Below are 24990 nucleotides of genomic sequence, written 5' to 3'. Positions count from 1 at the left end.
TGAGACAAACTTAGTTTCACATCCTTGCTCTGCCACTTACTGGCTGCGTGACCTAAGGCAATTATTAACAGCTCAGAGCCTCAATTTTTTCACCTAGACTACCTACTGCCCAAGATTATTGTGAAGTCAAATAAGATTGTGAAGGTTAAACATCCAGTATATGGAAAATCGTCAATAAGTATTTAAATTATTCATACCACATTCAAAGCTGTAAGGTAATGCTATTCAAAGTGGGGTCTGAGGACCAGCAACTCAGCTTCACTAGAATTGGAAATTCTCAGGCCCCATCCTGGGTCCACTGTGTGGGGGTAGAGCATGAAATTCATCTTAACAACCTCTTCCAGTGATTCTTATACCTAATACAGTTTGAGAAGCTATGTTGTAAGGAATCCAAAAATGTTATGCAGTTTAATCCCCTACATTTTCATTTTATGGAAGAGTAAACTAAAGTAGTAAGATCCTCAGCCACTTGTTGAAAGTCATTCAGTAGTCTTGTGGCAGAGCAGAGATTTAACCCTAACTGCCTTATCTAGATCTTCAATCTAGTGCAGCACTGGGGGGCTAAAGAAGTAGGAAGCTGTTTGCTGTGATTCCAGACAACTAGATAAAGAAAGAAATCAAGCTGCAAAAACAAGAGACCCACTAATAGAAATGTAAAACATATCCCATTTTCTGTTCTTGGACACTGGGTCAATAACCATTAATGTATCTAATAAGCAGAAAGGATAGGCCTGTAAATAATCCGCCAGATTTTCTTACTGAAATGTTGACTCACAGGATTTGTATTAGACTCCTAATAATACAGTACAATAATTAGACATAGCATAACACAGTGACTTATTTTCATTCTTCGTTATTTTTCATTCTCCATTAATAACTCAGCAAAAACCATCTGATGTTTACATTCAACATTCTCTGAACTTTATTGCAAACATACTCCAGAAAAAACACCATAAAATGTTGGTTTTCCCTTTAAAATAATCAGAATTGCATACTGACAGATACCATGAGTAAACTGCATGAACAAATAACAGCCAATTTTCTACCAATTTCAAACATGTGGGCTTGCATTCATTTACCTGTCTGCGTCTCTAATTTCAAAACTTTCAGTAATCCATCTTCACCACCGCATGCTATGAACCCTTGTTCCTTGTTCCAGGATACACACTTCAGCTTCACGTTATTGGGAATGGAAATCTGTAAAAGCAACCATAGCCACACTAGCAACTTTTCACGAAGGAGGTGGGAAATAAGTCTGCAGGAGATGACGGCTGAAGAAAATCTTCCAAGAAGAAAAACGGACGGTCTTGCAGAAAAAGAACGAGCTGTTGTGAAATGGGCATGGTCCCTTGAACTGACCCGGGCTCTAGCCTTTGGGAAAGAGGGAAAGAAGTGCAAAAAAGAGAAGGATACTGACTGCGGAGGAAGCCAACGCCAGAGTCACCGGATGGATTTTTTAAAGGGAGGGCGGGGAGCGGGTATAAATCCATACCACCAGTCCCTCTTCCTTTTTACCCACAACACTTAGGCTATCCTATTGTTATTTCTTTTCTCTTGCCCAGTGGCTCGTGGTGATCCAAAGAGTTTAAATCACGTGGATCAGCAACAAGTGGAGGAGGAAAGATAGAGTAGCACGTGGCGACTTATCCTCGAGCCACCCAAAAGGACCTAGCCAGGGGCAGGAATGGGAAAGAGCTACGAGAGGGCAGCGGGCTCGGTCAAGGACTGTCTGGGGCTCTGGGAACCGCAGGAGAAGGTCGGAGGCTGGACCCGGCGGGAAGGATGGCCGCGGAATGGCGAAGCCACGATCAGGACCGGGTAAAGCAGCCTGGCTTCTCGGGAAGGCAGCGGGAATCGCCGAAGGCTGCGGGAATGGCGGGGAAACGAGGACGCCTCCCCCCAGGAAACTCACTTTCTTGGTCAGGTAGAAGAACATCGTGGGATTCCCTAGAGGGTCACGAGGGCTGCTAAGGCCCTCGACCGGTAACAGTTCTACGTTTCCAATCGGGAGTACCAGCAGCTGCGGAAAGCTCCCGTCGCCCTGGCAACCGCGATGTTGCCCCGTCGCATCCGGGGCGCCGCGGGAACTTCCGGCGACGCCCTCGCACCGGGCACCGGCGTAGTGCGCCTGCGCGGACGTCGGTGGGTTGGGGGCGCCGGATGCGAGGCGATAGCTGTATAGTCCTGTTTCCTGGCGTCTCGGCCTTTCTGGTCTCCGCAAGGAGCTGGGTCGCGACCTGTCCCTGCCAGCCGTGCACTCGCTCTCTGCGCCCTGTCTCGTGGTCACTGCCGCCCTCACTCCCGCCACACCTCTGTTGATCGCGGTGGAGCCGCTCCTCAGGTGGCAGTACGATAAACTTAGGAGGAAAGGCGCCCGTTCTAATGAGGGCAAATTATTTAGTATTTTGTAAGTTCCAAAGTTCCAACATTCTTGAAAGGGAAAAACCTTTTACTGTATTTGATAGGCTAGCGCCCCGGGCCAGATGAAAGTGCCAATGTGCGTGCTGAGATCTCGTAACCCTTCTCTGTGTCTTTGGGGATTGGACAACCTCTAGAGCAATTTAGGAATAGAAGATTTTGTTTATTCCGCTTGTTTTGACATTTTTTAACAGTTTAATTAAGTTATTACCGCAACCCCGAGGGTCCTTTTCAAGGAATTTGTACAAACATTGGGTAATTAATAGCGTACAATTGCTACTGGGGCATAGCCTCCGGTTTTACAATATTTGAGCGTTTGGTGTTTTCTCGTCTAGAGTCGACTGTTACATATTCTCTTCTTTTTCTTACCTTATTTCTTTCTTCATTCTCCTTTGTCCTTTTTGAATGCCTGAGAGTTACAAAGCCTCAAAATATAAGGCATAGGGCAGAAATCCAAGTAGAACCAATCTCATGAAATTATTTGGTCTCACCCATGTTTTTATTTCTGCTTTTCCCTTTTACCATAATCTAGCATGTAATTTATGCATCAGTAGTTAATTTCTCCACTTGGAGCCTTTTACCGTCTCAGACAAAAATAAAACATAAAAATCCTCCAATCCTTTGACCTCGGTGATTTGTCTCACCCAGCACGATCTATTACAGAACTGACAATAGTCTCTAGTGCCTTTCCTAACAAATCTAAACTCCATCCAAAATCAGATCTTCCTTCAATCCTAAATGTTTTCACTAGGGAGCCCCCACCTTAAGTAAGGCAGTATGCTTTCCGCGGGGCAACCTTCCATCCGGCTCTGCTTCCCAAGCCACTTTATGTATTCCGTGATGGTCCTACCCTCTTAACAGGCCAGTTGTGCCTAGCCAAACCAACACAAATCAGTCTCCCTGAGGAATTATTTCCAAACTTAACCCAATCCCATTCAGATAATACGTTTGTTTTCTATTGTTTGTGTGTCTGTTTAAGATACGTTGGCCCCTGCCCATAGGCTCCCTACACTGGACGCATGAGACAAATAAATATTATCTAACCCAGGAGTTCCCAATAAACTGGCCAAGACATGATTAGTTGAAGCTAGTTACTAATGGTGACACTTGAAACCTCACCTCTCTTTAAATATTTTTCCCTTCTTGCACATGAACTCTCATTTATTCCTTCTATACTACCATTTCTCTGTGGTATATTAATACGTATTACTGATTTGGGTCTCAAGTCTGGAAAATACTACTGTAGCTCTGTGTCATACCCTTTCAAATTTTTTGAAAAGTAACATGTTTTATATATTTCCTTGGTATATTTAGTTTTTGTTCCTTCCTTAAAGTTTATATTTTATATTTACATCTGTAGGTTATATTTGCTTTTCAGGAGCTTATATTAATGTAAAGGTCATCATTATTTTATCCAAATTTAGGTAATTTTATATTGAAGCCTTTCTTTTGAACCTGAACTTACACTTTTAGCCTCAAGAGTGTGAGGTTAAACTATAGGAGGAGTATCAAACTTCTGTCTTTTGATAAGAAACTGTTGAATATCAAAATAATTGTTAATTCAGTATAATTTAAAGAAATATGTTTAATAGACAAAATTGATGAGTCATCAAAAAACACATGATAATATGTAAAGGTAGTAACTTTTATTAAAGACAATACAAACCAATAAAAGAATTGAGCAGTGCAAAATTTAAAGGACTGTTTTGTTCTAAAAGTTGCAAGTTTCAAAGCCAAAAGAATTATATGTATCTAATATATAAGTAAAAATGTTAGACTTTCACGCCTGTAATCCTGGCACTTTGGGAGGCCGAGGTAGGCAGATCACTAACATTAAAAAGACAACATTAGATTTTGTCGATTTATAGCAATTTTATAAATATATAACTTTATCACTTGGATCCTGAAGCAAAATAATAAAGTCAATTTAGGATTTCTTGTACTTGGTAAAAAGTTTAACACCCTAAATTCACAACTAGTGCTCTTTAGTAGTGCATTTCTTTCAAAGACCAGAATGAATTAAAAATGGCCATGTAATGTTCACTTGATCTGTGCTAATTATTTTTAGATATGTGTATTACAATCTATTATTGATCACATCTTAAATAATACTGCAACAAAATAAGCAAAAAACAAAAAGTGTTAAACAGTTCAAAATTACATTGATCTCAGTTATATGAATTGTATGTGTAAATACCTTGTACAATTTGCACTCTCAGTAATAAGATTGATTTATATTATAAATACTATCAAAAGAAACTAGACCTAAAGTTTCCATCATGAATATGGTTGTCTAATATAAACATTTAAAAATTAAATGGCTCAATTAGTAGATAAGGAAATGTTAAACTTTTCATTCTATTTCCTACCAATCATTTCACAGTCATAACTTAGAGACACTAAAGTTTGCTCTTAATAAGGATCTGCATATTTATTTCCTTGGAAAAATCATGCTGATTCTCCAGAAGATCTTCATACAATTTATCAGGTAATATTCAAGCATTAATACAGGTAATGGCAAATTATTAGCAAGAACATTGGCAATAACAGGTGTGCAAAAGAATGCATGAGTATTAAGTATACCAAGCTGTCCCCATTTCCAGGTGAGAAATTGGAGCAATTTAACGATGTATTTGTCCATATTCATTTACTTGCAACTTCTCCAAAATGCCATCAAGTGGCAAGTTGTTAAGGCCAACACCATTTATTTTTACACATTAGAAAATATAAATACACTTTCAAACACTTCAACAGAAGATAAAACGATAATGTCCTATGATAAGTGGGAAAAAAGAGCAAAACTGCTTTCTCACCAAAAGCTGAATTCAGTTTAAAAGTCAAACATCCTGTTCTTCAGAGAGCACAACAAAAGTAGACCACTGCAGTGGTCTTCAGATGTTTTTGTTCATATAAAATTTAATTGGAGCAGCATCTTAGTGTGAGGGATGGGGGAAACAATGTTTATGATGTCTTGATTAAAGGGATAGTTGGATTGTCCCTTTGTTTGGCTCTCTCAAGATTCTGCTCTTCTAAGAAATGCACCTTGGTAGATCTAGGGTAAATGAGAAGTATGCCTTTCTTGTGAAAAGTTAGGAGAATGGTGATACGAAATGAGAGATGGGAAAAGAAAATGCCAGCTGATTCCAAGTAGTGTCCTAAGCAAGTGAAGGATTTGGAAATTGGTTCTTTCCAATTATCTGTACCTCCCTTAAAAGTCTCTGCATATGCCTAGATGGTACCTAACCACAATCTGAATTCCACTCCTCTAGGGTACATAGGAACAGAATTGTTAACTTGAACTGTTCTGAGAAACTTTTCCCGTGTTACTCCTTTGGAGAAAGAACTGATTTCGAAAGTTTCTGAGATTGTATCGTGTTACATTTTAAAATCTGCTTTTTGACCACTTGGCTAGTTAAAGTGTACAACTGTGTAATCTGAGATATCACATCCCATTAATCAGCCGACTTACCTTGTACATTTACAGATTCTGAACTAAGAAAGCCATATTAAGGAATCATTAGCAAAAATGTTCCATCTGTTATGTAAGAGCATATACAGTTATGGAAAAGCACCAGGGAACAAAATAGGCGGCTTTTACATGTAAATATTGAATGGGTGAAACAGTCTATTAAACCATTAGAAAAGAACTCTAATGTTTTTTCAGTTGTGTATTACTACTGCTCATACTAAAACCTAACAAATAAGTCACTTGCCTGTGGAATGTCTTAAAGTGTTTGGCTCAATTGTATACCTAGGTTGGCTCCAGGCAGAAGCAGAAAACCATCCAGAAAGGATATGTTTAGTGTTCAGTCTTTGAAGAGACGAGCTGACCTTCTCCTGGAATGCCAGTGTAGCTTCACATCCACAGACATCTTCAGTAGAAACGAGTCTTCGTGCTTCCTCAATGGCTGAAGACAACGACAGTACACAAATATACTATCTAGGAATAGCTATATAGGAATCATAACAAATCAGGAAATCCACAACTGAATATTTCCACCGTTAAAGACTTATCTAAGTGCATTTTCCAAGAGTTAAAGGGATATATGAACAAACAAAAAGATGAGAAAATACTTATCACAGAAAAATTCATCTTAGGAGACATTGGGAAAAATGTTTATAATTGTCAAAGCTGAGTGATTCTTGAATGAGGGTTCATTATTTTATTCTCTGTACTTTTGTGATTGCCAGAAATTATTCATGATAAAAAGTAATTTAGAAAAACATGGTTGGTATAGGGGGAGGGCAGGGATATAGAGATAAGACAGTGTTCATGTGATACTGTGTAATTAAGAAAGGAAAATGGGCCTGGTGCAGTGCCTTATTCCTATAATTCCAGCACTTTTGGAGGCTGAGGCAGAAGGATCACTTGAGGCAAGGAGTTCAAGACCACCCTGGGCAACAAAGCAAGGCCCTGTCTCTACAAAAAAGTAAAATAGCCAGGCATAGTGGCACAAAACCGTAATCCCAGCTACTCAAGAGGCTGAGGCAGAGGATCACTTGAGCCCAGGAGTTCAAGGCTGCAATGAGCCATGATCACACCACTGCACTCCAGCCTGGGTCACAGAGTAAGACCCTGTCTCTTAAAAATAAATAAATAAAAATAAAACTAGGACAATAGTACTCTATTTGTATGGCCAAAAGGTATCAAAGGTGAAAACTAGGGCCAGACACGGTGGCTCACACCTGAAATCCCAGCACTTTGGGAGGCTAAGGTGGGTGGATCGCTTGAGGTCAGGAGTTTGAGACCAACCTGGACAACATAGTGAAACCCCGTCTCTAATAGAAACACAAAAATAAGCTGGGCATGGTGGCACACGCCTGTAATCCCAGCTACTCTGGAGGCTGATGCAGGAGAATCACTTGAACCCAGGAGGCAGAGGTTGCAGTGAGCTGAGGTCATACCACTGCACTCCAATCTGGGTGACAGAGTGAACGCTGTCTCAAAAAACAAAAAGAAAAAAAGATAAAAATGGGTTAAGTCCTGATTTCCTGTAGAGGGCTGTTATTCTGTTGAATGGTTTGAAGTGAGAGTCGTATTTCTTACCAATAAATACTTAGGAACTGAAAATTCAGGTTTGTATTGACATTTAGCCAAATACAAGAGGTGATAAAAGTAATTCCTATTTCTTTCTGTAATTCAGTGAGGCAGCTACTCCTATTCAGTATCAGGGCTCCTCCTAAAGTTATGAATAGAAATAAGAGTAACTTCTGGGTCTGAGGACTGGTGTATCATCTTCCAATGGAGTCATTCCATTGCCTGAGGACAGGAAATGGTCCTTTGCTGCAACATTTTTACTCTAACATTTTACAAAGATCCAACATAGGGATGGGAGATCATAAATTCATTAAATATAATCTATCATCTATCCACCTGTCTAAATCCTATTGAACCTTTTAGGGACAGCCAGTCCAAATCCCATCTTAATCAGTCAATAAACCAGGAAGTATCTATTGAATATCAACTACCTGTCCATGATCCCTGTATCCATAAGATGGGTACTTATAATACTTGTTCAGTGTCTGTCTTGCCTGATAGTCTCTAAGCTCTAGGAGGGCATGGGCTGAGTAGGATATTCTAATTAAAACACTTCACAGAAAATTGTAAACCTGGATTGTAGAAAAATTGAAAGTTGAGAAATGGATCTCAAACTCCATTTCTCAAACCTGGGTTGTAGCAAAATTGAAAGTTGAGAAATGGTGCTTACAATAGCACCAGAAGGAATAAAATAGTTAGGAATAAATATTTTTAAAAGTACAAGACTTCTACACTGAAAACTACAAAACAATTTTGAAAGAAATTAAAGAAGACCTAAAATTAAATTAAATTAAATTAAATTAAAAGACATACCATGTTAATGGAATGAAAGACTGTTAAAATGGCAGTACTCCCCAGGAAAAGATGCCTCACCTCATTAGTAACCAGGAAATGAAAAAAGCATCCACTAGATTGGCAAAAATGTAATTCAGCAAAACCAGATGTTGGCAAGAATGTAGTTCTTGGCTTCTGACAAGCAAAAGCATTGAGGGGAGGGTGGAAACGAGTGAGTGCAGGGCATGCTCCTGGACCATCAAACAGCCCACTGTGGCTGGACCAGGATGCAGGAAGAATCTGAATCTGGGGGCAAATGTAGTAGAAAAGTTTTAAAAACCAGGATGAGAGAAGTAGTTACCATGGGCTGAGGGGAGCGGGTGATGGGCAGTTATTGTTTCATTGGTACAGAGTTTTATTTTGGGATGATAAAAAATTTCTGGAGATGGATAGTGGTGGTTGTTGCCCAACAATGTAAATGTACTTAATGCCACCGAACTATACACTTGAAAATAATTGAAATGGTAAATTTTATGTGTATTTTACCACAATAAAAAAAAATCCAGATTTAGGCAGAAAGTTTAATTATTAAGAAAAATGTGAAAAAGAGAGAAGACAGAAACAGCTCATGGAGGGTAGGCTGCCTGGTGGAGGGGTATCACTGTTTTATTCTGTAGACCAGTGGGAGCCACTGGAGAGTTCTGACAAGGAGAAAGAATCACAGCTGTGTCTTAGAAAGAAAAAGGCTTGCTCCTGAAAAAGTTTTCCTACCGAAGGAAATGGGCTTAAAGGGCTAATCCTCACCTGAGCATGTTTTCTTGTCCTCATTTAAGGTGTAGCCAGGATAACAATCACAGTGGTACGATGCGGCCCCATCACTCACACAAATGTGCTGGCAACCGTGAGAGCCTAGAGCACACTTGTCACGGACTGACCGCACGTGGCGCAGGAAAGAAAATATTCACACATTAAATAGAAAAGTAAACACAAATGTCTGAGAGAAGAAGTTTCCATTTGGTCCCCGCAAGTGCTGAGAATGCAGTCGTAGTCAGTAGTCAGCAACAGGCCCCATGCTGCAGGAGCAAGCCTGTTTTCTCTTCCCATACCTCTCATCCCTTTGGCCTCACATCACACACATTCCTTTCCTTTATATCTCTTGCAGATACCTAAGGGTACCTTTTCTTTTTTCCTACCCACAGCATTGGGTAGCACTGAGTCTTGACTGTATTCCAGAACTTACCTCCAGCCTTTCCTGATGACTACCAATGCTTCCATCATCCCTAGCTACTCATGGATCATCATCACCACCACCAAAAATAATGTTTGAGGGACCTAGTCGTACATGGAGCTAAGTTTGATGCTGCACAAAAAGCACTATATTGACCAAGCGCCTGCCTTCGTAGCTTACAAAGTGGAACAGAAAACATTGACCTGGAGACACATGCACACACACACAAGCACAGATGGGAAAATGATCCAGTATTAGTAATGATGATGATGTGTATGATTAGAGAGTGAAGTACGTACTATCTATCACAAATAACATTTCAGGGACAAATGCAGTTTGCCCAAATTTGAGTGGAGAGCAGAGCAAAGTGCCATACTCATCTCATGTTCAGACTGGCCTAGAACAAATAAAACAGCAATTCTCCTTTAAAACCCAGAAAGCCTTCCTAGATGACATAGGTTCCTCCTTTGCCATTGCAGGAACCAAAACAGTTTATTTCCCTCTAACTTTCCTCTTAAATGTCATTTCACATGCAGAACCTTTTGTGGCTCACTAATGCCTATAGAATAGCTTTGTGTGAAATGCGAGGCAATATATAATCTATACATAAAGTGCCTTTCCAACCTTAATATGGCTATTCCCTTTCAGTGCTACAATTTAGATTTTTTTTTTTCAGCAAAATGCCTTCTAGCAGGGTGTTTCATTTTTTTCACCTCATTCCAGCTTAGTACCCACTCTACAGGTAGCAAATGGACATGCTTCCAGCCCCTGGCCCTGATCTGGGGCTCCACGTTTAATTTACAAGCCTTCCTACCACTAGCAAGGGAAAAGCAGACCATTAGAAGGGATCCGATCCATAGGATGTTCCTCAGCTTTATAGCAGTATTCACTATTACTTTAAAATATATAAATAGGCCAGGCACAGTGGCTCACACCTGTAATCCCAGCACAAGGCAGGTGCCAAGGCAGGTGTATTGCTTGAGCTCAGGAATTCAAAACAAGCTTGGACAAAATGTCAAAACCCCATCTCTACAAAAAATACAAAAATTAGCCAGGTGTGGTGGCGTGTGCCTGTAGTCCTAGCTACTCAGGAGGCTGAGGTGGGAGAATCACTTGAGCCTGGGAGGTAGAGGCTGTAGTGAGCCAAGATCACACCACCACACTCTAGCCTGGGTGACAGAGTGAGACCCTGTCTCAAAAAAGAGAAGAATAAAAAATATATATATGTATAACTAACTTTCCCACTAGTATGTCTTTCTCTTCTGTCCCTCTTCACTCTCCTGTGCTTTGTACACTAAGACAGTATGGCTGAGTGGTTAAGAGCCTATGTAACCACTAGAGCAAGTACCTGGGTTTGAACCCTGGGTCTGCTACTTGCTAGTGGAGTAACCATGGGCAGATTACTTAATCAGTTTCCTTTTAAAGTTGCTGTCAGCATTAAGGGGCATTAGTGTAGCTAAAATGCCTAGAATCCTGCATGGCCTACAGTAGGCATTGAAGAATATGGGATACTGGCATCTGGCAGTGTTGTCTGCCTTCACTGAAAATTTTCTTTGATTTATGTTTTTCTTAAAAATAAATTGCTTCACTGTATTCCATACTATCTGTTAGCTGAAATGGAAATTTGTTTTTCGTTTGTTTTCCCAGGTCTTCAATGTTCCTGGCAGCTTAAAGTACCAGCTGGGACGCTTATCACTAGTTCGAGAAGTACAGCCATAGGTGAATTCTCTCTACTCCAACCTTCTTAGTCGTCCTGCCCTGAACAAATTAGCTCAAGCCAGTCCCTGGCCAGTGCCACTTTCCATTTCTCTCCATCGAAACCTTCACCCTCCTTCAAGGCCCAACACCAGCCCTTCGCAGATGCGCACTTCCCCAGCCTCTACAGCCCTTCGTTTCCATCCGTCCCCCTCCCTGGCTCGGTCTCTGCTTTCCTAAGGAGCCAGCTGTCTGTTCACCCAGGCTTAACTTGCTCACAGGCAGAAACTTACACTTCTTTATATGCTCACGATACTTAGTGCCATACTGGGAACAAAGTAGGTCCATGGGACTGGGTGACATGCCATTTCCCTTTGTCTGTCTTGATGAAGTCTGTATCTCCTCAAGGGAGAGGAAAATAAACATCAAATCTAAAACACATTCAATATGCCAAAGCTAAACAACACCTTGAGAGCTTGGAATTTCTCTCAGGAGTGTTTTTACATTTATAAATGCCACCCTGTCCTGCCAGTAAGTTTAAATCAATTTAATGAGGATTAACAGCACTGGCCTGGGTTCATTGGCCAACGTATAAGGCTGAGTTTCACCGGTGATTGATCGTCTAGAAACTGCCAGGGAGTGACCGGCCTCAAACTTACTGGAAGATCTGTGTGGGTCTAATTCAGGCATTCACAAAGTCTTCTTTACTAAAATCATCCAGCTTTAAGATTAACACTACAGAAAAGTTCCAGGCCAAGTTTTAACTGGAAAAAGATCAGTTCATCCTATCCCACCAAATAGTTAACTGTCCAGCTGATTTCCACTAAAGTTTTCTCTTTGCTTAAAAGTCTTCAGTGTACAGAGCTATAAAATTTTCCTGGATAAGGACCCTACATTTAATTAGCTTTTCTCATATCCCCCACTCCCTACCTATTTCCCAGTAATTTTCTGAAGTAATCTGTGTTTGCTCCAGTGAGCTCACCACCCTCTGAGCAATGTGTGCTTTCATCTAAAAGTATGGTCGAATGTCTGAACCTTGATTCCTTAAGTTACCTTTAAAAACCTCTTTGCTGGTTAGCTGCAAGTTGGTTTCACTGTAAAAGACCCAAGAATGAAAGAATTGTTTGAATGGATCTTACCTGAACATGTTTTTTTATCTGCATTCAGAGTGTAGCCATCATAGCATTCACAATGATAGGACCCTGTTCTGTCATTCACACAAATGTGCTGACACCCATGGGTACCCAAAGCACATTTATCTTGAGCTGTGAAACAAAAATTCAGGACACAAGAAATAAAAGGTGGAAGAGTATTTTATTACCCATGGATAGAAACCTTATTTGCAGCTGGAAACATATGAGGAAAACTTACTGGAAACGATTCAAAGCCATTGGTACTGTTTTTTTCTAACTAGAAGTTAACTGAGTTAAGTGAAATCCTGCACATACAATAATTATTCTCTGACCTTCCACAATTGCTTTTCAAAATCATCAGTATTGAGTTTTTATAACCTAAGTATCTCATAAATACTTTCTAAAGCACTCCTTTTAGCCTTATCATACTTATCCCAACTCAGCAGGATACCAAGAGTTGTGCGGGTAATTACGCTAGATTCAGAAAAACACAGAATTGGAGTTTGAACAAATTGTAGTTCAACTCTCTCCTGTTTTTTAAATGAGGGAAAGGGGCACAAGGGAGACCAATTGATTCAGAGCCGCATAAAAACTCAAGACAAATTTTCATTCAATGCACTTTCCTCTGTACTGATATATTTTTAAACTATTTTTTACTTTTAAACTTTTCATCTGAGATAATTTCAGATTTATGAAAAAGTTGCAGCTGGGCACGATGGCTCACACCTGTAATCCCAACACTTTGGGAGGCCAAGATGGGCAGATCACGAGGTCAGGAGATCGAGACCATCCTGGCTAACAAAGTGAAACCCCATCTCTACTAAAAATACAACAACAAAAAAAAAATTAGCCAGGCCTGGTGGCGGACGCCTATAGTCCCAGCTACTCAGGAGGCTGAGGCAGGAGAATGGCATGAACCCGGGAGGTGGAGCTTGCAGTGAGCCAAGATCGCGCCACTGCACTCCAGCCTGGGTGACTCCATCTCAAGAAGAAAAAAAAGTTGTAAAAACAGTGCAAAAATTTCCTGTACTTCACCTTGTTTCCCCAAACAGTAATTTACATAACCATAGTATGATTATCAAGCCAGAAATTAACATTGATACAATATGATTTACTAATCTACAGACTTTATTCAAATGTTGCCATTAATGTCCTTTTTCTGGTCCAGGATCCAATCCAGGATTCCACATTGCATTCAGTTTCACATCTCCTTTGTCCTCTCCAATCTTCCTAAGTCTTTCTTTGTCTTTTATGACTTTCATGCTTCTGAGAAGTACTGGAAAACTATTTTGTGAACTGAGAATGTCTCTCAGGTTGGGTTTGTCTAATCTTTCCTCATGAAGAGACCTGAATTTTTAGCAAGAATACTACAGGTGTGCTGTTGTGTCCACAGTATTGAGCCCAGCATGTCAGGTCATCCATGATGTCACTATGTGTCATCACTGATGATGTTAACTTCCATCACTTGGTTAAGGTGATGTCTGCCAATTTCTCCACTGTAAAGTTACTGTATTTCCCTTTGTAGGCAACAAGTACCTTGTGGGTTGTTATGTGATTTCAACCTACTAAATTGTCTATAGCATTTGGGAAAGATTGTTTGGGCTGGATACAGAGAAGGAAATGAGCAACACATTTATATATTTGGGCCGAGATACATACATGTTACCATTTCTGATGTTCTGGATAAAACTTAAAAATGGGAAAAGCTTAAGGTGGCAAGAGAGGAAAACACACCGACTTCCCAGTCAATGTGACCTGCCCTTCCATCACTGGGTAGGTAGGCAGATAGCTAAGTAGCAATAGCAAAGACTCCTCCCTCACTTACCTGAACAAGTTTTCCTGTCTTCATTCAAGGTATAACCTTCATAGCACTCACAATGATAAGAGCCACTTCTGTCGTTCACACAGATGTGCTCACATCCGTGGGTGTTAAGAGCACACTTATCAAGAGCTATCAAAAGATGATTGGGACAAATGTAAATGCATGCAGAGCATGGCAGAAATAAATAATTATGGGCCACGCCACTTACACACACACAAACACACACACACACAGCTAATGAAACAAGGGAGGGGCAGCTGGGAGTTGGAAGCCAACCCTCTGGTCTTGGCTCTTTCACTAAGAGATCCTGTGGCATGGGTACGTTTTTTCCCTTATGTCCATCTCAGTTTCGTTACCTATAAAATTAAGTTATCTCTAAGCTTTCTTCCTCCCAAAAACTTTTTTCTAGGATTAAAAACAAACAAAAAAAAATCTAATTCCCATTCCTCATTGACTCCATGTACGTATCTATGTACCAGACCAGTGAGGACCCCTCTAACTTTTTTGCTACTTCTAGATTCCATGAGCATCTATGACTATAGAGAGGAAGAGGGTAGTTTGTATGTAATTAAATAAAATCCAGGAAAAATTTCAAATCCTCAAAAGGACTAAGAATCTTGGACCCTTTTCTTTTCCTTTTTTTGTGTGTGTTTTTTGTTTTTTGTTTTCTGTGAGACAAGTTCTTCCTCTGCGGCAGTGCAGCAGAGGCATTATCATAGCTCATTGCAGCCTCGGTCTCCTGGTCTCAAACAATCCTCCCCCCTCAGCCTCCCAAGTAACTAGGACTACAGGCGTGCACCACCACACCTGGCTTATTTTTTTTATTATTATTATTTGTAGAGATGGGGTCTCACTATATTGTCCAGGCTAATCTCGAATTAGCCTCAAACTATCCTACCATCTCCGCCTCCCAAAATGCAGGAATTATAGGCCTGAGCTACCGCACTCAGCCCGGACCTCTTTCTTAGTAGCCTTTTCTCCCATGGTTTTATTTAAAACTTAAAAAGTATGGAAATAAGCTGATTTATGTATCATTTCACTTTTCTCCCTAAGCTCCTTTTCAGGGAAAACTGCTGATGAACAACAGTAAACCAGCCAAAAGGCAGTTAGGTAAAAAGGGGTCAAAGAGTCCCAGCACAAGGCCAGTCCAAAACCTGGAGCGCGGGTTTCCAAGCATTTGATTCAGTCACGACCCCCTACACAGGTCTCACCTGAACACGTTTTCTTGTCGGCATTCAAGGTGTATCCTTGGCTACACTCACAGTGGTGCTTGCCTTCCCCGTCACTGATGCAGACGTGCTGGCACTGGTGTGTTCCAAGCACACAGGGGTCCAACGCTGTGCAGAGGAAGTTTACAGCAGTCAGCACTGACACTTAGGAAATATCTGAGATACCTTCTTCCATGTCAATAGACATTGCTCTCCGGGCTCCTTTCTGAGTCTATCGTTACTTCACTATAAAAAAAGGTTATTTGTTTTCTGCCTCTGGCTTATTAGAAATGCTCCTCTGAAACTAGAAATGTTACTAATTTAAAAGCACACATCTTGCTATATAGACTTTCTCAAGGGAGAAAGGGAATTTGGAGTTTGGAGCTGAAGCCAAACACATAGGCCAGGCAATTGGATGTTTTATTTGGCTTATCCACCTCCCCATGAAAAAAAAAGATTTGTGCTTCCCCACCACAAGAAATGGGAGAACAATAAAGCACAGCCTGAAGTGACACAAGCTACTTGTCCCACTGCAGCCAGAATCTGACTTCCAAAGTTCTATAGTCTATGTCTAAACAGAATTCTCACACAAGTATGGGTCTAAGCCTGGAATAAACTCACAGGTGGGCAGTGGTACATCTTTGAACATACAAATGGTAGAGGACAGTCTGGGTAACTGTCTTCTGAATATGTAAGGTGGGTGAAGTCATCCATATGCTAAATTCATAGTGAACTCATATGCTAATACAAATAGGTTAAAAGAAAAGAACAAAATAAATGAGATTACATTAGCTAAACTACATCTCCATCTTACTGCTCCTGGAGCCATTTATATCTCACTGGATATTTTTTTCCTAGTGCTTTTGAAAGATGAATCAATGAATTTAGTCATTTCTGAGAAACCAAGGAGGACTGTTGGAGGAGGCGGGCCCCTCCTGTGGCAGGTAACCCAGCCTCCACTGCCCTTGGCAACAGGACAAGGCTAATATTTTTCCAACAAGGGCCTTTTCATGGAATGATCTTTCCAACCCGTTGACTACAACAAGCTGCCCCTCAGTCTTTTTTCCACAGAGAGGACATTTTTTCCCTCAGAACAAGCAGGTCTTTTGTACCAGAAGGAAAAGATTGCCACTCACCACTTGTTACTTTATAGCCTTCGAAGCCCAACCCCAGGTGCTAGCTTTGAAACCCAACTTTGCCACAGACCAACATGTTGATGGAAAAGCTCTCACCCATAAGCATAGAGTGGACGAGTGACTTCCTGGGAGAAAGAAAGCCACTTTCTTTTTGGAAACGAATGAATGCCAAGTAGATGCCACCAAAGCCAGTGATGGCTTGTGAAAGCCCAGTGTCCTGGGACAGGAAAGACAAGGGGATCCCAGCCAATTCTGACTGCAATGAGGCCAAACGTTGCCCCAGAGCAAGACTTCATCTCCCTTTTCTTGACAAACCATTGATGCCTGGGTTTCACATTAACTTAGATTAAAAGTCTCCTTGAAATTTACAATTGTAATTAATTATTGGTTCATTTGTTTGTCTCATGGCCATCCCCAAAATGTTACTTAATGGTAGGGAGGGATTACCTTTATCTTCGTATCATCAGAGATCAATAAATACATTCTGAATAAATAAGTGTGGAATAAATTATATTGCAAAAAGGTATCTATGTTTAAAAATTCACCTGAACTAGAAATTTGTCCACAACTGCTTGGATATTCATATAGAGGCATCAAAAGATTATCTCCAGATAATAAAAAAATAAAGCATGAGTCCCACAGATCATAATTCTGATCAGTGACTAAAAATAATTTCCAGTATTGAATGGATCTGTAGTCCTAGATTTGGTCAGTTCATGCTAAAAATTCCAATAAAATTAGCATGTCCTTATTCAAATTCCATCCTAAAGGATGGAAGGAGTAGCAGAGTAACGGAATGATTTTTTTTTTTTTTTTTTTGAGACGGAGTCTCGCTCTATCACCCAGGCTGGAGTGCTGTGGCCGGATCTCAGCTCACTGCAAGCTCCGCCTCCCGGGTTCACGCCATTCTCCTGCCTCAGCCTCCCGAGTAGCTGGGACTACAGGCGCCGCCACCTCGCCCCGCTAGTTTTTTGTATTTTTTAGTAGAGACGGGGTTTCACCGTGTTAGCCAGGATGGTCTCGATCTCCTGACCTCGTGATCCGCCCGTCTCGGCCTCCCAAAGTGCTGGGATTACAGGCTTGAGCCACCGCGCCCAGCCCGGAATGATTTTTTAAGATCACCTTGCTTTCTTTCAAGTGAGCTGAAACCCTAATCTGCCTTGTCCCTGAATCATGTTCTTCAACAAAGAGTAATCAGATAAAGAGCCCAGTCTGAAAACCAGAGCATTCACTCAGTGCACGCTCAGGCTGACGGTGACACTGGAATAGAGGCCTGCTGACTCCCCCAGGGACAGACGCTGCTCCCTGTCTTCTGCAGGAGAACAAACAGAGTTCTGTTAGATCTAGAGATGGTAAAACTAAAAAAATATGTATCAGGGGGAAAAAATGTAGTGGTGGGGCAGAGCGGACAAGGAGAGGCATCTTGAGTTTTGTTTTTCCTGACCCTGACAGGGAACAGCAGGGTCATTTATCCTGGGTATTTGCAGACCTTCACAGTTCTAACGCAAACATGAAGATTTTATGAGCAAACCAATTCCATATAATGCAGCTCTATATTCCTAAACCAATAGAGTGTGTTTAGGTTGGTCACGCACCATGTATGTGTGTGTGTGCGCGCACACACACACACACACACTGGATATATTTAAGTTTTTCATTAAATTTCCACAAAAAAAAAAAAGAATAATACTCTTTTTCTCTGGGTACATAATGTCTGAACATAACATCCTTTCTAGTTGGAAGCAAAGACTGACCAACTTACCACAGAAGGTTTCCTGGAATCTAGAGGAAAGTTTCTCAATGACCCCATAAGTCTCCACGTAGAAAACATGCTCTTCTAGGGGCTCACTGGCCATCATCTTGAGGGACTCCATGTCTGCCCGGTCCACGCCCACAGCGTAGAGCTCAATACCAGATGCTCGGGCCCGAGCCGCCACCTCGTTCACCTGGTCCTGGGGCCTACCATCTGTCACAATAATGGCCACCTTAGGGATGTTAGAAGAGGGCCCTCGAGCCCCTGCCTCCACTGTGAAGACTTCATCCATTGCTGTCTGGATGGCCAGCCCTGACATGGTGCCTGTTGACAAGGGTGTGATTCGACCCACAGCCTGCTTCAGGGACTGCTTATCTGTGTAGGCCTGGAGTTGGAACTCGATCTTCACAGTGCTAGCATAGTTCACCACTGCCACCCGCGTGTCAGCCGGCCCAATGTTCAGAGTGTCAATTATCCGGGAGACAAAAGTTTTCACTTTGGTGAATTCCAGGGGCCGTACACTACGAGAACTATCAATGAGAAACACCAGGTCCAAGGGCCTGCTTTTACAAACACCTGCAAAAGACCAAGCAATGATCAGACCACAATTAGAAATGCGATAATCCTCACTTCCAGAGAACTCTGGGATTCCAGGAGGCCAGGCAAGGCAGCTCTCCTGACCCCAACATCGCCACTGCCTGCAACCTTCCCCAAGACCATTGGGGTGTTGAAAGCACCAAGGACTTCAGAATTCCCTAGTGAGAATTCACCTAGAGGTGTGAAGTTTCCCCAAATACCTCACCTGCAGGCTGGCTGAACCCTGAAATTTCACTTAGAACCTCATCCCTCTGCTTAAGTTTTGCTCCCAAGGACCTTCATGATTCCTGAGAATTAAAGGATTCTAGATGTTTCTTAAGCACCTTGGCTATCTGGAGCAATTGGATAATGTGTCCCTGAACCATGTAAAAGGCCTTGGGCCCTCAGGGACAGCCTCACTGCCAACCACTGTGCCCAGGCCTCAGGCAATGGAAGTCTGAGGCAAGGCACTCAGGGGCTCTTCTGGTGGCCCCTCTCTTTTACTCCACTTCCAAGGGGGTGAAAACTGCTCCAGAGTATCCCTGAATCCCCCCTCCATCTGGCCATCATTCCTGTTTAGTGAATTTGGGGGCTCACTGAAGCCCTGAAAATTGTCACTCAAGGCTCTTTCCTTTCCTAATTAAAAGTAGAAAGAGGGACCCAGGTGAGGTGGCTCAGCTGAGGTCAGGAGTTCAAGACCAGCCTGGCCAACATGGTGAAACCCCATCTCTACTAAAACTACAAAAATTAGCAGGGCATGGTGGCATGCGCCTGTAATCCCAGCTACTCAAGAGACTGAGGCAGGAGAATCGCTTGAACCTGGGAGGTGGAGGTTGCAGTGAGCTGAGATCACGCCATTGTACTCCAGCCTGGGTGACAAGAGCGAGACTTCATCTCAAAAAAAAAAAAAGTAGAAAGAAGGATACCAACTTAATCTTGTATCTGTTTAGTGCACTTCCATCTTCGTGAGCATGTCTCGTAAGAAGCAAGGATTGTGATCTGGTATCTACCCTACTGCCCCATCAAACTCTCTTGGTCATCTCTCTTTCATGTATTCATTCACCAGAAACATTTTTTGAGGGCCTACATGTACGAAACCCTGGAGCTACAAAAGCAAATAAGCCAGATTCCCCACCTTCAAGGAACGTATCTCCTTTCTACACAAAAGTACCTGACATACTATAGTATCACAGTACATCAGCACGTTTTAGTGTTCATCTATTCTAGTCTTTCCTGTTTCCCCCAACCCCTGTTTGCACACCCTCTGTCCTCAATACAAAAATCAAATCCACAAGTCAGGACGAGACAAGAAAAAAGCCAATACTAAACTTCTTTTTCTCTTTTCTTTTTTTTTTTTTTTTGAGGTGGAGTCTTGCTCCGTCACCCAGACTGGAGTGCAGTGGTGCAGTCTCGGCTCACTGCAACCTCTGCCTCCCGGGTTCAAGCAATTCTCCTGCCTCAGCCTCCTGAGTAGCTAGGACTACAGGTGCACACCACCACACTCAGCTAATTTTTGTATTTTTAGTAGAGATGGGGTTTCACCATGTTGGCCAGGCTTGGCTCGAACTCCTGACCTCAGGTGATTCTCCTACCTCGGCCTCCCAAAGTGCTGGGATTACAGGTGTGAGCCACGGTGCCCAGCTCTAAACTTCTTTTTCAAGCCATTCCCCCTTCTCACCCAACACACATGCACATGCATACAGGCGTTACATGCATGCAGCCCTCAATGGAAATGAGGTCCTGGGGCATGAAGTGTCATTCAAGGCTCTTTCCTTTCCTAATAAGGAGGCAGAAGTTGATGCTACTCTAAGAAGGTAATTTACTTAGTGAGTAGGAAAAAAAGGTAGATTCAAAATTAATGCCTAGACTAAGCACTTTATAGGAAAAAAAAAAAAAAGAAAAAAACCTTACCTGGAACAGCCTACCTTATGTCTCTGTCTAGTTTTCTTTTAAGAGCAGAAGATTATCTTCTTGTTTTTAGCCTGCTGCTTGGACGTATTTAATTAACAAAAATAAAATCTTCCTTTCAGTAACACTTTAGGAATCACAAGGTACCAACACATCAACCCTGTGAAACTGGAGGTATAGAGGTGGTTTTTATACTCATTTTACAGGTGAGAAACCTGAGGTTCAAGGAGTTGTGAGAACTAGAAAGTGGTAGAGCATGGATTGGACTCCAGGTTTCCAGACTCCAAGCCCCTGGGGGCTTGCTACTGAATCCCAGTTACCTCTCTCTGAGGCAATATTTTCCTCCACAAAAGTCAGCATTCTCTCATGTATTCAGTAAACATCCTGCTTGTTGACTTTGAGCCACCGCCCTGAAATATGCTGTACGTCATGTATTTAGTTAAGTCAAAAGGAATTAAACTCAGGCGCAGTGGCTCGCGCCTGTAATCCCAGCATTTTGAGAGGCCAAGGGAGAAGGATCACTTGAGCTCAGGAGTTCTAGACCAGTCTGGGCAACATAGGGAGATCTCATCTCTACAAAAAATTTAAAAATTAGCCAGGCATGGTGGCAGGCACCTGTAGTCCCAGCTTCTCAGGGGGCTGAGGCAGGAGGACCACTTAAAGCTAGAGAGTCAAGGCTGTAGTGAGCCAAGATCGCACCACTACACTCCAGCCTGGATGACAGAATGAGACCCTGTCTCTAAAAGCAAAAAAAAAAAAGGAATTAAAATTCTTTCTTTAAAAGAAAAAACTCCAGCAGCCATAAAAAAGAATGAGTTCATGTCCTTTGCAGGCACATAGAAGCTGGAAGCCATCATTCTCAGCAGACTGTCACAGATACCACATGTTCTCACTCATAAGTGGGAGTTGAACAATGAGAACACGTGGACATAGGGAGGGGAACATCACACACCAGGGCCAGTCAGGGGTGGGAGACAAGGGGAGGGAGAGCATTAGGACAAATACCTAATCTATGTGGGGCTTAAAACCTAGATGATGGGTTGATAGGTGCAGCAAACCACCAGGGCACATATATAACTATGTAACAAACATGTACGTTCTGCACGTGTATCCCAGAACTTAAAGTAAAATAATAATAATAATAATAATAAAGATCTGAATAGGAAATATTTGTCATCTATTGTCTCTAAGGTTAGCCACTATCAGACTTCAAAAAAACCTTGGTCTCTACAGTCTTTTATCTTAACCTGAACATTTCCTTTTTATGGATCCCAGGTCTTTAGACAAACTCAACCGACTGTCAACCAACAAATGTTTAAATTTACCTATAGCCTGGAAGCCCCCCCCCCCCCGCCCACCCACCACCGGCTTTGAGTTGTCCCACCTTTTAGGACCAAACCAATGTATTTCTTAAATGTATTTGATTGATGTCTCATGCCTCCTTAAATTGTATAAAAACAAGCTGCACCCTGACCACCTTGAGCACATGTTCTCAGGACTCTTGAGGGCTGTGTCATGGGCCATGGTCACTCATGTTTGTCTCAGAATAAATCTCTTCAAATATTACAAAAAAAAAAAAAAACTCTAGAATTTTACTTCATTCCTGGAAAGTCCCATAGATCTAGAGCTAGGAAGAAGAATTATGTTGAAAATCTTTCCTGGAGATGGGTCAAAGTATTTTTGTATAATTAGAAAAAGAAAGGGTGGGGGCAACATGAAGATATGAACTCTGTAATTGACAGTGCTTTCACCAACACCCAGATGGTGTCCTTATAAATATCATGGCTATGTTCTTATAACTAAACGTGCATGATTCCTTCCTTCTCCACTTGGTTATTCACACTGAATCCTCTAATTAGGGGTGTGGTATGCAGAATAATGCCCCCGCAAAGACATTTTCCTGAATGTCTTTGAATTCCTGAAACATGTTACTTTTACATGGCAAAGGGCAGACTTTGCAGGTGTGATTAAGTTAAATACCTCTACACAAGAGATTATCCTGGATTATTCAGTGAGTCAATGTAATTATAAAGTAGAAGAGAAAGCAGAGGAAAGAAATGTGAGTAACTCAGTGTTGAGAAGGCCTCAACCCTGCTTTAGCTGGCTCTGAGGATGGAGGAAAAAAGCCATAAGCTAAGGAACTCAGCAGCCTTCATGTGTTGGAAAGGGAAGGGAAATGGCGTCTCCCCTAGAGACTCCCAAAAGGAATGCAGCCCTGCGGACACCTTAATCTTAGCCCAGTGAGACCAGTGTCAGACTTCTGACCCACAGAGCTCTCAGATAATAAATGTGTGTTGTTTTAGGCCACTAAATTCACGGTAATTTGTTACAGTGGCCATAGAAAACTAATACCTGAGGCTTGAGCAGTGTGGCAGAAAATTCTGTGAACATCTGGTTCCTTCCTGATTGGTACTCACTCGGCATCAGTCATTAGTTGTTTTTGAATCTCACTCCCATTTACTAAATAGCAGCAATTTGATTACCAGCAACAAAGAAAGAATCTGAATCTCCTAAATGTTCCCATACTCACAATACCACCGAGTCCTTATAGTGCTGCTAGAAATAAAAATCCATAGCAAAGCTTAGCAATTTCTGGTTGCTAAAAGGAGAGAATTTGGAACAGGGTGGAATCTGGCTTTTTTTTTTTTTTTTCTGAGACCGAGTCTCGCTCTGTCGCCCAGGCTGGAGTGCAGTGGCCTGATCTCTGCTCACTGCAAGCTCCGCCTCCCGGGTTCACGCCATTCTCCTGCCTCGGCCTCCTCAGTAGCTGGGACTACAGGCACCGGTCACGACGCCCGGCTAATTTTTTGTATTTTTAGTAGAGACGGGGTTTCACCATGTTAGCCAGGATGGTCTCGATCTCCTGACCTCGTGATCCGCCCGCCTCGGCCTCCCAAAGTGCTTGGATTACAGGCATGAGCCACGACGCCAGGACAGAATCTGGCATATATTAAGGGATTATCATTCATGATCAGTTTTGAACTCCAGGTAATAAAAGACTAGTGCAGCTCAGGGGGACATGGCCACCTGGTGCTGAATCTCTCCTTCCTCTTCCAGTCCCATCCCAGAGGGAGGCGGGTCAGGACTAGAGTAAGGTTAACTTCCAGAAGAAAGACTTTCCCTCAATTCCCGGCCTGGAGCAACCAGCCACCAGCTGAATCTAACCCTGTGGACCCCGGCATCTCCTGCCTCAGCAGCAATGCTTTTGCCATTTCAAATCTGCCACTTCAAATACGGGGACTGAGTATTTGAGTCAGGAAAAAGTCCCTTGAGCTCCTTCTCAGCTTATCCAGAAAGATGCAGTAGGGGATAGACCATTCAAATCAGCCTGAGGCATGCAGCACGGCTGGCCAGATGAGACTGCATACCCAGAAATGGCCTGGCACAGACTCTCTTTAGCAAGACTGAAGCTCGGCTTTTTGGAAATGAAGATACAATCTTATGTAAACCATATTAAGAGGTTGGTAGGCTAGGGCGGTAAAAAGAGACCCTGCTTGGGATTTCGGAGCCCTGAACTTTATTGTGGGCTCTGACACTGATTCACAGAGTCCCTTCACCTTGATACACCTCAGTTTCCCTTCATGTGCTGTCAGGGGCTGTGTCAAATGACCTGCCCGCTTCGCTGCACTATGAGCTTTGCTCTGCTTCAAGAATCAATTGCTGACCAAAAAGAGATATAGAATTGTTCGCCAAAGACCCAGAACGTCTTGGTCCTGGGGTATCCTGCGGCTCCTCGGGTCTCCTCCTGGTCTCACACCCCCATCCTTTTACCTTCCAGTCTGAGGCAGCCTGAGGGCTGTGGGAGGGGAGGAAGGATCACGCCCTGATATTGGATGGAGATAGAGGGAGTCCATGAGAACTAACAGCAGTCTCGGGAAGGGTTTGCTCACTGAATGGAGAGGTCAGGATTGGGACGGAGCTGGGCAGCAGCCCCTGCGCTCCCCAGCTGCCCTGTGCTCCTGGCCAAATCACAGGGGAGGTTGCCGGAGTGGGAGGTTGCCGGAGTGGGAGGTTGCCGGAGTGAGAGCTTCAGGAGACCCACATTCTAGCCTGGACACATGAGTGATACTGGGCATCTCCCTCCCCTTCCCTGGACCTCAGTTTCCCCTACAGGATTCATCCGGGAGGGGCCGGGATGGGCCTCTTTCACCCGCACCACGGTCGGCCTGAGGCAGGGATGTAGCGCTCTTGGTGGATGCCCCGAGCTTCTCCTCCTCCTTCGATGCTCACGCGTCCTCCCGCTGCCCGCCTGTACCTGCACCGCTGACGCGGCCGGGCTCGCTGGCCCCGGAAGCGGGCGC

General features: G+C 42.6%; 2 protein-coding genes across 2 annotated transcripts in view; both read right to left on the bottom strand.

Annotated features, from left to right (window-relative positions):
• The window catches only part of WDR35 (WD repeat domain 35), a 74268-nt gene extending 72237 nt beyond the window's left edge, over positions 1-2031 (bottom strand). The window contains 2 exon segments of the mRNA XM_011951181.1: positions 1080-1197; positions 1913-2031. Of these exon segments, the coding sequence (XP_011806571.1) occupies positions 1080-1197; positions 1913-1936 (142 nt within the window). The 5' untranslated portion in view covers positions 1937-2031.
• A 1954-nt stretch (positions 2032-3985) lies between these two features.
• MATN3 (matrilin 3) lies at positions 3986-24984 on the bottom strand (the record flags this gene model as incomplete). The annotated part of the gene is made up of 8 exons (XM_011951148.1): positions 3986-5095; positions 6216-6326; positions 9035-9160; positions 12293-12418; positions 14112-14237; positions 15320-15445; positions 18215-18781; positions 24945-24984. Coding segments are annotated over 8 exons (1278 nt in total), but the record flags the coding sequence as incomplete, so codon positions are not given.
• Between the last annotated feature and the right edge of the window lie 6 nt (positions 24985-24990).

The sequence above is a fragment of the Colobus angolensis genome, unplaced genomic scaffold, assembly GCF_000951035.1.
Source record: "Colobus angolensis palliatus isolate OR3802 unplaced genomic scaffold, Cang.pa_1.0 Scaffold109, whole genome shotgun sequence".
In the NCBI taxonomy this organism is placed as follows: domain Eukaryota; kingdom Metazoa; phylum Chordata; class Mammalia; order Primates; family Cercopithecidae; genus Colobus; species Colobus angolensis.
Note: the sequence above shows the minus strand (reverse complement) of the source record. Positions and strands in the feature narration are given on the sequence as shown.